At 37.9% G+C, this 14802-nt stretch overlaps 1 protein-coding gene across 1 annotated transcript in view; it reads right to left on the bottom strand.

The window, feature by feature from the left end:
- Positions 1 to 765: 765 nt before the first annotated feature.
- LOC128223665 (uncharacterized) overlaps positions 766 to 14802 on the bottom strand; it is a 34451-nt gene continuing 20414 nt past the window's right edge. Inside the window, exons 3-5 of the mRNA XM_052932941.1 lie at positions 5836 to 5949; positions 4041 to 4161; positions 766 to 3771 (exon numbers count right to left, since the gene is read on the bottom strand). Of these exons, the coding sequence (XP_052788901.1) occupies positions 3572 to 3771; positions 4041 to 4161; positions 5836 to 5949 (435 nt within the window). The 3' untranslated portion in view covers positions 766 to 3571. The remainder of the gene's footprint in view (positions 3772 to 4040; positions 4162 to 5835; positions 5950 to 14802) is intronic.

Below are 14802 nucleotides of genomic sequence, written 5' to 3'. Positions count from 1 at the left end.
TGCTACAACTTATTATAGAAAGTATTTAGAACAAATGTCAAACAAATCACTGTAAATAAATATATATACATGTATTGTTTATTGTTAACATTCAGACGTAAAATGATAAGAACACTTGTATGTAAGAGCCAAAATGTGATCAGTGAATACGCGTAGTGCCCTTTCATGCCTGCATCTCTGATTAATAATGTTTGTGTCATGGTTTACAGCATCACTGGTATAATGGAGGGACAAAAAGCAACAAGTCAGCCATATGATCAACACACATGTCAGCCATGTGGTCAACACACATGTCAGCCATATGGTCAACACACTTGTCAGCCATGTGGTCGACACACATGTCAGCCACGTGGTCGACACACATGTCAGCCACGTGGTCGACACACATGTCAGCCACGTGGTCGACACACATGTCAGCCACGTGGTCGACACACATGTCAGCCACGTGGTCGACACACATGTCAGCCACGTGGTCGACACACATGTCAGCCACGTGGTCGACACACATGTCAGCCACGTGGTCGACACACATGTCAGCCACGTGGTCGACACACATGTCAGCCACGTGGTCGACACACATGTCAGCCACGTGGTCGACACACATGTCAGCCACGTGATCGACACACATGTCAGCCACGTGGTCGACACACATGTCAGCCACGTGGTCGACACACATGTCAGCCACGTGGTCGACACACATGTCAGCCACGTGGTCGACACACATGTCAGCCACGTGGTCAACACACATGTCAGCCACGTGGTCAACACACATGTCAGCCATATGGTCAACATGGTCAACACACATGTCAGCCATGTGGTCAACACATATGTGTAAGTCATATGGTCAACACACATGTATGTCATATGGTTATGTATGTCATATGGTTAAAACACACGACAGCCATATGGTCAATAGAACATCTATAATGCAATGACTGTGCTTGTGGTTTGTTTTAAGTACTTTAGTGTGGCTTGTGTCTTTAATGTAATCTCATATACATCTAAATATTACAAATACCTTCACAGTTAGGCTATATAGACAGCATACACACTATTCATGTTTAATCTAGTTTTAAGCGTTTGCGACTTCAACTTTCCTTATTCATTTAAGGAATGACCATTGTTTATCTTGTTCTAAAATACAAAGCAAAAAATTCTTAAACTGTATGAATTGTAAGGGAATCATTCTCCACTAAATTTCAAGTAACAGTTTCAATCAAATCACAACTTTCTTTATAACTTAAATACATTTAATAATTTCAGTTAAGAATTTTGAGTATTTTAAGTGGGATGGAATGCCTTCATTCTAGCGAAAATCTATAAGGAATGTGCATATAATACGCTGGCCTGGAATGAAAAGCGCCCTAACCAAATTCTACTGCGTTCGTGGAATATGACAAGTGGGGAAAATGAAACTGTGTCATTGAAAATGTATACACAAATGGCAATGAAATTATGCAAAACAAAATAAACAGAACAGTGCATTCATTTTGATAAGCAGATGATGAATCCCATTTGTTAATGTCTCCGTGCCAAGGCACTATTTGCTAGCCGGCAGCAACTCATATCTACAGAAAACTTCGGGAATGTGAAATGATCATGTAGCAAACTACAACAATGAAAACAAACCGGTACAGTCTGGCATAATGGAGCAAGTATAAAGCAAAGTAAGTATTTGGTGTCCAATGTAAGTGTGCAGGTATAAATATAACATGTAGCAAATTAAACCCAGGGAATATTCAAGATGTCTTGAATGTTCATTGTAACTGTGCTCCTGGAAAGTTTCTTCCAGTCAAAAAACATACATTTCACTGAAATAATAAACAATGCTAGATGTCTTCACAGAAATTAACTTTAATAAGGCCAAAACAACAAGATACTTTTTTTGGCCTTAGTCGAGGGTTGGGTAGGTAAGTTTGGTTTTAATTCATGCTTTTTGTTGTTGTTTTTTTAACATCCTAACCCCTTAATTTTATAATGATTTCATTTTTAAACATGACCACAGGAAAGGATAAAAAACTTTCAGGTAGCTGGTATATTTCTTAGATGGTCAGGTAGCGGGTCTTCTAAGTAGACTTATAGAAAGCACTGTAACAGGGAAATGATGGAAGGAGACAGGAGTTGTATTGATTGAAGTATTCATCAATTTGCACAGAAATCAAACAATTTACTTATCCCTTACAGCTAATTGTTATGATTAAGACGATTCATTATAATAATATATATATTATTATTAATAATGAAAAATTAACAACAAGTAACAAGTGTATATTGCAGATGCAACTTATAATGTTAGCATACAGCTCAAAATATATTATTCTCTACTGGACACTAACATGAGTGGAAAGGAGACAGCTAGGTCAAGGGACAAGCAGGATCGTTGCTCAGCATAGTTTAAAATGAAAGAACCACATAGCAGGAAGACAAATAGATACTTCAGAACATTGTGCACATTATAAATCTTACAAACACTAATAATAATTTGTAATCCTAATAATTATGCTCATTCCGTAAAATACGGATTTGTATGAGCTAATGCTGACAAATAGAATCTTTAACAAGCTTTCTGGAAATATCTTTTAAGCACATCTATACTTTCTTCCTTAGAAATGCACAGAGTTTTGACGCGAAGGAAAATTGTTTGTTTACTCTAGAATGTTGTTCTCAAATAATGGTTTATTTCAAATATTACTCAAGTAACATTTAAGCCTATAGAGTCTAAAAGCAATAAGTATTGTGTCTTAATCACTTTGGAACTAACAAATGACATGGCTATGAAAGTGAAACAGTGCTTATAACCCTTAATGATTTAATACTTCTTATAGAAAGTTGACACTACACATAATTGTAGTTTTTACAACATCATAGACACTGGTACATTACGAGACTACATGAACAAAGATGAGAGTGATTTATTTATGATATACAAATGATCTGTATGAACTCAAAAATACATACATCTATATAAAATGTGTTTTTTTACAAATAACAAAGTACTCTGAATTGCAATACGGGCCTGCCGAGGAAGTAAGAACAGACATATCCAGCTATGTTAGCCAAAAGCAACACAAACAGGATAGCCCCCCCCCCCCCTTACATAAACCAAACATAATGTAAAAACTCATGATTATAGCATAAATGTCATCTATCTAACTCTAATAGAACCACAAAGCCTATCCACCCATTATACAGTTTGTAATATAAACGAAATACAAAATAATGTATGGACATATTGGCACTTGTAAACTCTTAGCGTGATCAATTTTAAGACTTTTATACAACTTCCACAAACATTCTGCCAACATGTAAGATGTTGATAAACACAATCTGTTTTTCTACTGGAAGATATTTTCATTTAGCCTAAATTGTCAAATTTGAGTAATAGTGATTATATACATCACTTCTACTAATAACAATGTTATTGGAATATTCTATCAGTAAGCTATGAGCGGTCTGTTCTGAAATCAGTATTTTACAGCACCCCTTTACTGCTGGATTTCTGTGGAGCTCCATGCAGGTGTTCTCTCAAAGGAGACAATTAGTCGCAGAATCATCCTACGTGCGGCTGTCGTCAGAACAGCATATCCGTAACCGTCCCCAGCTCCCTGGAGAATGCGTCCACTTCACTCTCTGAGGCAGGCAGCAGTTGCAAGCTCCCAGGATCTACTTCTTCATCCCTGTTGTCCATGACAACAGGCTCTGGTTCTGCCAGGCGCATGCCAAACTGAAAATCCTCTGTCTGCATCTTGGACTTGTATGATGTCAGTGCGCCTGGTGTGGATATACACGACAGAGTAAGGAGAGGATGACTGACAATCAATAGCACTTTTACAATAGGCATTACGAATGCCACTTATAGAAAATTACCTACTAAAATGATGTAAATACATTTAATTCTAATTTAGATTCAGCACTATCCATAGCCAATTCTGGAAACCCATGTGTATAAAATACAGCCTTTAATTTGTTTAAAACATTACCAAGACAATGTATAATAGTAAAATTCTAAACCTACACTAACAGACTGAATAAATGAGCACCTGTGTTGTGTGAGATGACAGTGTTGGCCTTGATGGACGTGTCTGGCTGATCTGGGTTTCGCGGAGAGTCATTCAGAAGGTCCTCCTGGCCCCCATCCACTCCATTCACCACCTCCTCCTCCTGTAATACAAATACACTGCTAAGTTTATACCCATATAGCAGGTCCTATGGGCAAACACCCACTCCATTCACCACCTCCCCTTCCTGTAATAAACTTACACTGGTTAGTTTATACCCATATAGCAGGTCCTATGGGCAACCATCCACCCACTCAATTCACCACCACCGCCTCCTCATGTAATAAGGTATACACTGGTAAGTTTATACCCATATAGCAGGTCCTATGGGCAACCACCCACTACATTCACCACCTCCCCCACCTGTAACTAGAGCTGTCACAGGAGTGACGAATACCCCCAAATGCCGCCTGGACACAGGAATGGCAAACCATTCCTTTGAAAAGAGGCCATAACTCCAAGGTTACTGCACACTGCATCTTCTTTTATCATGCATGTATTGTTTTATTTAAATCTGTTGAGTAATTTAGAAGTTACACTGCTGACAAGAAAAACTAGCCTTTCATGAGTTATCGTCCGGAAACCGTTTTTCTATTTTTAGGAACAGTGACCTTGACCTTGGCCCCACCAGCCCCAATATCGAACTTGACCTGTTTCTTCTGATGTTACACCTGTGTACCGAAAATTCTTCAAATCTGTCTAGCCTTTCATGAGTTATCGTCCGGAAACCGTTTTTCTATTTTTAGTAACAGTGACCTTGGCCCCACCAGCCCCAAAATCGAACTTGACCGGTATCTTCTGATGTTACACCTGTGTACCAAAAATTGTTCAAATCTGTCAAGCCTTTCATGAGTTATCGTCCGGAAACCGTTTTTCTATTTTTAGTAACAGTGACCTTGACCTTGGCCCCACCAGCCCCAATATCGAACTTGACCTGTATCTTCTGATGTTACACCTGTGTACCAAAACATTTTAAAATCTGTCTAGCCTTTCATGAGTTATCGTCCGGAAACCATGAAAACCGACAGATTGACCGACAGACAGACCGACCGACCGACCGACAAGCTCACTCCTATATACCCCCTCAAACTTCGTTTGTGGGGGTATAATAAACATACACTGGTTAGATTATACCCATATAGCAAGTCCTATGGGCAGCCTCCAGCTCCATTCACCACCTCCCCTCCTGCAATAAACATACACTGGTTAGTTTATACCTATGTAACAGGGTCTCTCAGTATCCTCCAGCTCCATTCACCACCTCCTCCTCTTGTAACAAACATACACTGGTTAGTTTATACTCCTATAGCAGGTCCTATGGGCAACCTCATGCTCCATTCACCACCTCCCTCTGATGTAATAAAGATACACTGGTTAATTTTTACTCATATAGCAGGTCCTATGGGCAGCATCGGGCCACCATTACTACGTCCTCCTCCTGTATTAAAATACACTGGTTTGTTTATACCCATGTAGCATGTCCTATCGGCAGCCTCCAACGCCATTTAAGATAACAATGAGGCTCTGACAGGGGTCTTGAGACCAGTGAAGCACTGACAGTGTATTTAACCAGTGTTTCATTGGCAACTAGTGAGTCACTGGCAAGGGTATTTAACCCAATGAGCCACTGAGAGGGGTATTAAGATCAAAAGTCGCTGTCAAAGGTATTTAGACAAGTAAGCCCGTAAAAGCGTATTTAGATCAGTTAGTCACTGGCAACGATTTTACAAACAGTGAGGCCCTGAGAGAGGTTTTATTAACAGTGGACAGTTTTAACCTGTTTGAGGACATCTTCCTTCTCCTCTGGGTGCTGGATTAGGTAGTTGGCGAGGGCAGACTCCTCACCCTCATACTCGTGGGTCTGAGGGAGCTCACTGAACGATATCTTTCCCTGTAAATACAGCAATATCATCATAAATGACTTAATCACATATATAAAAAGTAATTTCATAGTTTGGATATAAAACTGTTAAAATGATTTGTCATGACATGGCATTACAATTGAATATGATCAAGAGATTCATAAGCCTCTCATTTTATACGGAGTTTGAAAATGATTTTGCTAAAATAAACTAAAAAATAAAATTTGATAAAGTGTATACCATAACATTTATGTGAAATAAAAGTCCAATTTGTAGGTCTTCTATGACAAACATGTGTAAAGACTATCATTTCATCTCAGAAAAAAATTCTCTGAATTATACATGTATATTCAAGTTATAACCTTCAAACTATAAAACATGTTTTTAAAATCTATGATCTGCCCCAGTACAAGGCATCTACCACAGTTTTGGGCACCCGCCTCCGTATTTGGCATCTGCCTCAGTATGGGCCATCCCCTTCAGTATCAGGGCTCATCCTACCTGGCGACAGAGGCAATTAAGTCGCCCTGCCCACAGTGACTTTGCTATTTTCTTAGATCAAAGCGAAGTCAACTTCACCGACTTTTTCAGAGATCAGAACTGATATCGCTCTCAAATACACCCGACATCGATCAGAACTAACATTTGTCAAACAGAGCGACTCTGCCTCCCGCCTGTCAGTGCGATTGACAAACAGCCAATCGTGTTAGACCTAGAAAGTTCGCTTCATTGAGTTTGGCCAATGACAACGCTTGTTTTATTCAATAGAGGCACGTGTTTCCAACATCAATTACCCGGTACTTAAGATTGAATTTATGTATTTTATGGTGGTGTTGTAATATGCATAACACAATCGAATTGAAATTTATTTATCCAACCATAATCAAGCTGGATATCAGGCAATAAATTTCCCACCACACAATTAAGGAAGTAAATGTTATCTGTATAAATTTAATGCTTGTGTGGAGAGATTCATAACTTTGTGTACAATTTAACAAATAACCTTCTTCCGCAAAACTTACATTATGTATCAATTGACTTGTCTTTAAAATGCTTTTTAAAACTTTGGAAATATTACATTTTTTTCTCTTCATTTTTTTCTCTTAATTATAAATAAATATAATAAAATCATTTGAATAGTTATTAGCAGTCATTCACATTCAATTTAATGTACTTAAAGAATGTGTTTGTTTACCACCTATTTTAATAGTATTCATACTCATGTCTCCGCTATCGGGATCACTCCATGGATTCTAGTAATTTAGACAGCTTCTGATGAAACCAACCACCAAATTTCCAGGAAGTCATTAGTTGTTTGATGAAATGTGCTTATTAATGGGCATGCGCGCTTGCTAGCAAAGAACCTTTCCTGCCAAAAACTAAGAAAGTTATTACTTATTTTTGTTTTTATAAACAATTTTTTCGGGCTGTCAATATGCCGAAATTAATGGTTTAGTAAAGCAAAAATAAATGATAACTATTAATGACAGTAACTTACTGAGCTATACCAGGGTCAATAGTTTGGCTTTTATAATTCAGGAAGTTATATCTTCTTAAGTAGATTTTTTACATTCAGATTTCATGCGGTGCTAGCAAAGTAAAATCAAATTCTGCAACAATCTACGAGAATCAAATCTGACATTCCAGATCAAAAGCAGTACTACTAATCCTTTTATTATATACATGTTTTACTGGTTAAATCACTTTAAAGACACATGACTTCATAATCAATGTTATTTTAATGACACACTATTTTTGTTAAATGACTAATTTTAACAGAGTGGAATACAGCTGTATTATATAACACAGGAGAGGAATACAGACTACCCTAATTTGAAAAATAAACTGTGTGTGAATTTATTATGGATATATACTAATATGTTAACCACAGTACACATTATTGTCAGACTTGGAGTGTTTCACAAGTTATCTATATGCCAGCAATCCTACTAAGCAGTTTGCCATTGTTTCTTGAGAGCATTGAAAGCAGGAGATGGACATCATACAAGGATGACCTTTCCCTAACCTTTCACAGCAGTAAACATTGTATGAAAAAACGATACGCAGCAGTTTAAAGACAATGTGGGAAAAAAGCTCTTACTGGCCGAGACTGAGAGTCACTTATGCTAGCTTTTGCTAACAGTTTTAAACCTGAACTTAACAAAACTAATCAACATTTCAACCATATAGCCTATAGCTTTGAAACACAAAAACAACCATTTAGAAACATTTATAAATACTTAAAACCAGTGTTCAGCAGAGTGAAAAGTTTTGTAAATGAACAATTAAGAACAGTGTACCTGGAGTTGTTTTGATATTTTTGGCGAGGGTTTGTCAGAACCTCTCTTTCTCTCAAAGAAAGAGATCTTGTTGGCAACAATAGCGCCCGAGCTTTGTCGCCTTGCAAGCGGAAAATACATCCCTGGGACATCTTCCTCGGTCCCCGGAAAGCCTGCCTGGCAGACCAGTTCTCCGTGTGGCAACCTTGCAGTGTCGGAGAGAGACTGCGGCATCTGACGTAGCAGTTGTTTTGCACTAGTCTTTGTTTTTGCACCAAGTGCGTGACTATTTGTCTGAGTCTGAACCATATGTCTGGCTCCACCAGAATGGGAAGGTTTTTGATTGGCTGGACCATGGTTCAAGGCTATATTCTGACTTGAATGTCTAACAGGGTGGCTGTTCATTTGGACAACAGATGTACCACCTTTCTGACCCACAGAGCCAGTATGGGCCGTTTGAGTCATTATCTTGCCATTGTGTGCTGATTGCACCTTAGCACTCATATTGTGGACCATAGGATTGTTGGTATGGGGTTTATTCTTGCCATTGTGAGCACCTGGAACTGTGGGTTTTCTAGAGTGTGCTGTCAAATTCAGGGTCTCTGCTTTGTTGGCTGTAGGGGCCGTAGGTTTCCCCGCATGGGTAAGGGAGGATCTCCGCGGGCCATGTGAAGAGTCCCAGATCAGCTTCAGCTGGTTCCTACTGGACTGTGGGTCAACAGACGGCCCAACTAACATTGGCTTTAACATGATGGCACAACGCTCACGGGACCACAATCAACACTCTCTACATCCAACCGCAATGAGGAAGTTTATAACTTTAATATTTAATAATCCTTGGTTATTGAAAATAAATTCCAAGTTCCTAGCATTGACACAGCAAGCATTCACTCCACATGAAATATATCATCATAGCTATTTTCTCACTTTAGAACTCTTCGTTTTTCCTTACCAAAACAAAATATGATTAGTTTTATCTATATATTTTAATATTTCATGCTATAAGCAATTGTTAAACATTCTTATCAGTAAGTTTGTGTCAGAATATTTGCCCATTATCTTCACAACAAATACATGCACTGTTAAATGCCCAACTCATTTCACATTTCATTGGGAAACCGCAGGCAGAGGTTATCTTGAAGGTTATCAATAACTCACTCTAAACTACCAACCAAACCCTTCAAGTGCTTTTTCGGAAAACATCAAAAATATTTCCATCTCTATATGCTTCCATTTTTATATATCAGACTAATTTAGTGTAATGCGTTAGCATCACAAGCGGATTTCACTTCGAATTTACAACAAATCTGCCTAAAAGCATCAACTCATTATTCCTTCTTGTCTAACCAAAAACCTCTGTCACTGCATTTTCAAAAAAACAACAATATCCATTTAAAAAAACACAAAAAAAACAACTTCAAATATAAGTTTCTAAATTATAAACAAATTTTTCAAATGAACCACATTTACGAAATCCCATAATACACTGACAATCGGTTTGTAAATTATGGGTTTCACAATTACCCATAATTGTCCACAACTTGAATACAAAGAAATTCTTCAGGACCTCATGTATTATGGCAATTTCATCTGTTATGTTACATTACTTGTGAAATACAACTGGTTGGTTTGAAATTTATATAAATCAATTGACAGACTCATTTTGTAATTTTGGTTAACATGGGAAGTGATTTTCTCTATCAATGAAGCATATCAACTTTAATTACCATGATTTCTTCCATTCGCAAAACATCCATACATTTAATTCTCTAATCGCTATCAAACTATGATCTAACTTTTGCCTTGAATAAAAATAATGGCTAAGTGTTTATCACAAACTAAATAGTGTATGCACTTAAGTGCACTTAAGAATTTCTCATTTAGAACATGCAACAAAAGAGTAACTAGAAAACTTAGGTCAAACTGATGCTGCACGAAGAAATTCAAAACCTCCCATGACAATTTGACTAGATGGACGAAAACTCCCATGTCAGGTTTGACTAGGTGGACAAAACATCCTATGTCATTCTTGACTAGTTGGACATAACCATCCATGTCATATTGACTAGGTGGAAAAAACCTCCCATGTCAATTTGACTAGGTGGACAAAACCTCCCATGTCATTCTTGACTAGGTGGACAAAACCTCCCATGTAAATCTTGACTAGGTGGACAAAACCTCCCATGTCATTTTGACTAGGTGGACAAAACCTCCCATGTTATTTTGACTAGGTGGACAAAACCTCCTATGTTATTTTGACTAGGTGGACAAAACCTCCTATGTCAATTTGACTAGTTGGGCAAAACCTCCTATGTCATTTTGACTAGATGGACAAAACCTCCTATGTTATTTTGACTAGGTGGACAAAACCTCCTATGTTATTTTGACTAGATGGACAAAACCTCCTATGTTATTTTGACTATAGATGGACAAAACCTCCTATGTTATTTTGACTAGATGGACAAAACCTCCCATGTCATTTTTGACTTGTTGGACAAAACATCCCATGTCATATTTGACTAGGTGGACAAAACATCCCATGTCATATTTGACTTGGTGGACAGAACCATCCATGTCATTTTTGACTTGGTGGACAAAACATCCATGCCATTTTTGACTAGGTGGACAAAACCATCCATGTTATATTGACTAGGTGGACAAAACTTCCCATGTCATTTTTGACTAGGTGGACAAAACCATCCATGTCATTTATGACTAGTTGGACAAAACCATCCATGTTATATTGACTAGGTGGACAAAACTTCCCATGTCATATTTTGACTAGGTGGACAAAACCTCCCATGTCATTTTTGACTAGGTGGACAAAACCATCCATGTCATTTATGACTAGTTGGACAAAACCATCCATGTTATATTGACTAGGTGGACAAAACTTCCCATGTCATTTTTGACTAGGTGGACAAAACCATCCATGTCATTTTTGACTTGTTGGACAAAACCTCCCAAGTCATTTTTGACTTGTTGGACAAAACCTCCCATGTCATATTTTGACTAGGTGGACAAAACCGCCAATGTCATTTTTGACTAGGTGGACAAAACTTCCCATGTCATTTTTGACTAGGTGGACAAAACGATCCATGTCATTTTTGACTTGTTGGACAAAACCTCCCATGTCATTTTTGACTAGGTGAAAAAAAACTCCCATGTCATATTTTGACTAGATGGACAAAACCTGTTATTTTGACTATAGATGGACAAAACCTCCTATGTTACTTTGACTAGATGGACAAAACCTCCCATGTCATTTTGACTAGGTGGACAAAACATCCCATGTCATTTTTGACTAGGTGGACAAAACATCCCATGTCATATTTGACTTGGTGGACAAAACAACCAATATCATTTTTGACTAGGTGGACAAAACATTCATGCCATTTTTGACTAGGTGGACAAAACAACCAATATCATTTTGACTAGGTGGACAAAATCATCCATGTCATTTTGACTAGGTGGACAAAACCTCCCATGCCATTTTTGACTAGGTGGACAAAACCATCCATGTTATATTGACTAGGTGGACAAAACCTCCCAAGTCATTTTTGACAAGGTGGACAAAACTTCCCATGTCATTTTTGACTAGGTGGACAAAACTTCCCATGTCATTTTTGACTAGGTGGACAAAACTTCCCATGTCATTTTTGACTAGGTGGACAAAACCTCCCATGTCATTTTTGACTAGGTGGACAAAACCATCCATGTCATTTTTGACTTGTTGGACAAAACCTCCCATGTCATTTTTGACTTGTTGGACAAAACCTCCCATGTCATATTTTGACTAGGTGGACAAAACCGCCAATGTCATTTTTGACTAGGTGGACAAAACTTCCCATGTCATTTTTGACTAGGTGGACAAAACCATCCATGTCATTTTTGACTTGTTGGACAAAACCTCCAATGTCATTTTTGACTAGGTGAAAAAAAACTCCCATGTCATATTTTGACTAGGTGGACAAAACCACCCATGCCAATTAGGTTAGGTGGACAAAACCTCCTATGTTAATTTGACTAGGTGGACAAAACCGCCCATGTCAATTAGACTAGGTGGACAAAACCTCCCATGTCATTTAAAGTAGGTGGACAAATCATCCATGTCATTTTTGACTAGGTGGACAAAACCTCCCATGTCATTTTGACTTGGTGGACAAAACCTCCCATGTCATTTAAAGTAGGTGGACAAATCATCCATGTCATTTTTGACTTGGTGGACAAAACCTCCCATGTCATTTTTGACTTGTTGGACAAAACCTCCCATGTCATTTAAAGTAGGTGGACAAATCATCCATGTCATATTGACTAGGTGGACAGAACCATCCATGTCATTTAAAGTAGGTGGACAAATCATCCATGTCATTTTTGACTAGGTGGACAAAACCTCCCATGTCATTTTTGACTAGGTGGACAAAACCTCCCATGTCATATTGACTAGGTGGACAAAACCTCCCATGTCATATTGACTAGGTGGACAAAACCTCCCATGTCATATTGACTAGGTGGACAAAACCATCCATGTCATTTTTGACTAGGTGGATGAAACCATCCATGTCATTTTTGACTTGGTGGACAAAACCATCCATGTCATTTTTGACTAGGTGGACAAATATCCAAGTTCATTTTGACACTCAAAGCCTATTAACAATTAGGTTACACTCATTTAATTTAATGAGTGAAAAAAACACATTTGTTGTGGGGATAAGTGTGTGTCCATACTGGCAAACATTTATGGGATCTAATATCCAGGTGTGGATGTTTTGTTTACCATGTCAAATGATCTGGAATATTATGTCCACCATGTCAAATTGATCTGGCATGTTTTGTCCACCTTATCAAAATGATCTAAAAAAAATTGTCCAATGATGTGGGAGGTTTTGTCCTCTTTTTCAAAATGATCTGGGATGTTTTGTCCTCTTTTTCAAAATGATCTGGGATGTTTTGTCCTCTTTTTCAAAATGATCTGGGATGTTTTGTCCACCATGTTAAAACAATCTGGGATGTTTTGTCCACCTCTTCAAAATGACATGGGATGTTTTGTCTACCTTGTCAAAATGATCTGGGATGTTTTGTCCATTGGAGGTTTTGTCCACCATGTCAAAATGGTCTGGGATATTTTGTCCATTGGATGTTTTGTCCACCTCATCAAAAAGACATGGGATGTTTTGTCCATTGTATGATTTGTCTGGCTCCCAGTATGAAGTCCAGCTAGGATTTTTTAGAGTTTTGGGGTTTTACATTGACTGTTATTTTGAGGGTTCCAGGCCTTTTCCATCTTTAAGTCCATACAAGACAGGACATTCTAGGAATTTTTCCGGAACAAAAGCACTGGACTACCACCTAGAATGTTAGGCATAATCAGATTTACTCTTGATGACAGACAGTCAAATCTAACTTGCACAACAATACAATCATTGCAAATAAGGTAATAACATATATGAATATTCAATGCTCCAACCATCCAATATATCCATCAGTATCCTGAGTGGAGAGAAGGATCTTGGTATGTAATCTGTATGTAATCTGTACATAAATCTAGCTTAAATCAGAATGCATCATAAACGTGACTTGAGTTTTCACACTCTAAACCCCTGTCCCCCCATACCTATGGATAAATGAGGCATTTTCTATCGGTCGTATACAAATGATGACCGATGTGCTTACTGAACCAAAGATTAGAATAAATTCTAATACAATCTCTATATCAAAGGGCAGTAACTTCAACTGAGATAGTAGGCTTTAGAAAAGAGTAATTCCTCCTGACCTAATATGAGGCAATATTGATAAATGATGCAAATATGTAAGTGTAATACTGCTTTCATAAAATTGCAAAGCAATTAGACCTACTTGTTTATTATCTCTGCATTTTGACTTCCACAACATATTTGGTATAGAATTACCATGAAGCAAGGCAATAGATCAATTATATATTAGGGCTATTTTTCTTCTAAATGGCCATAGACACATGAGATACAGATTAATTTAACAACATTTTCACCAAAAATGTATAAGCCAGGAAGCAGGGAGGTCCAAGGATTTGACTTTAGAAGGGGAGCATCATGAAGGCGCAACTTGAGACATAAGCTCTGAACCTAAATATATAGGCAATACTAAACCTGTAAAGAGGATTTTAATATAAAACGGTGCCTTTTGTTGTATTTCTCGTAAGTATTAACTTTGTATTGAAAGTAAGATTGTCAACATTTTAGTGGGAGGACCAAAGAAAAATTACAAGCCAATCTTGGTCTGTAGTGGACAAACTTCTATACACTGATATTGACACAGGGCTCATAGCATCAACTACTTAGATAAATGTCAGATTCTTATGAAAGTCCAAGTGATAATGTTTGTCTAATAACTGATATTGAAATGTCTGTTTGACAGGGCAATAGGGACAGATTAGTTTCCTGTAGGATGACCTGTAGTGACAGTTGAGTCCGCACAATAATGGGGCTGGCATGGAATGTTACTCTATGACACGCTTCATATCACTGTCAGTATCCCCCCAAACATAATGCATCCCAAAAATGCAGCTTTAGTTTAAGCATACTAACTTTGGGTGTTTTTATTAAGTTACAGTTAAATCTGTTCACC

This window comes from Mya arenaria, chromosome 17 (genome assembly GCF_026914265.1).
Source record: "Mya arenaria isolate MELC-2E11 chromosome 17, ASM2691426v1".
Taxonomy (NCBI): Eukaryota; Metazoa; Mollusca; class Bivalvia; order Myida; family Myidae; genus Mya; species Mya arenaria.
The sequence above is the reverse complement of the archived record's forward strand: the minus strand, read 5'-3'. Positions and strand labels throughout refer to the sequence as shown.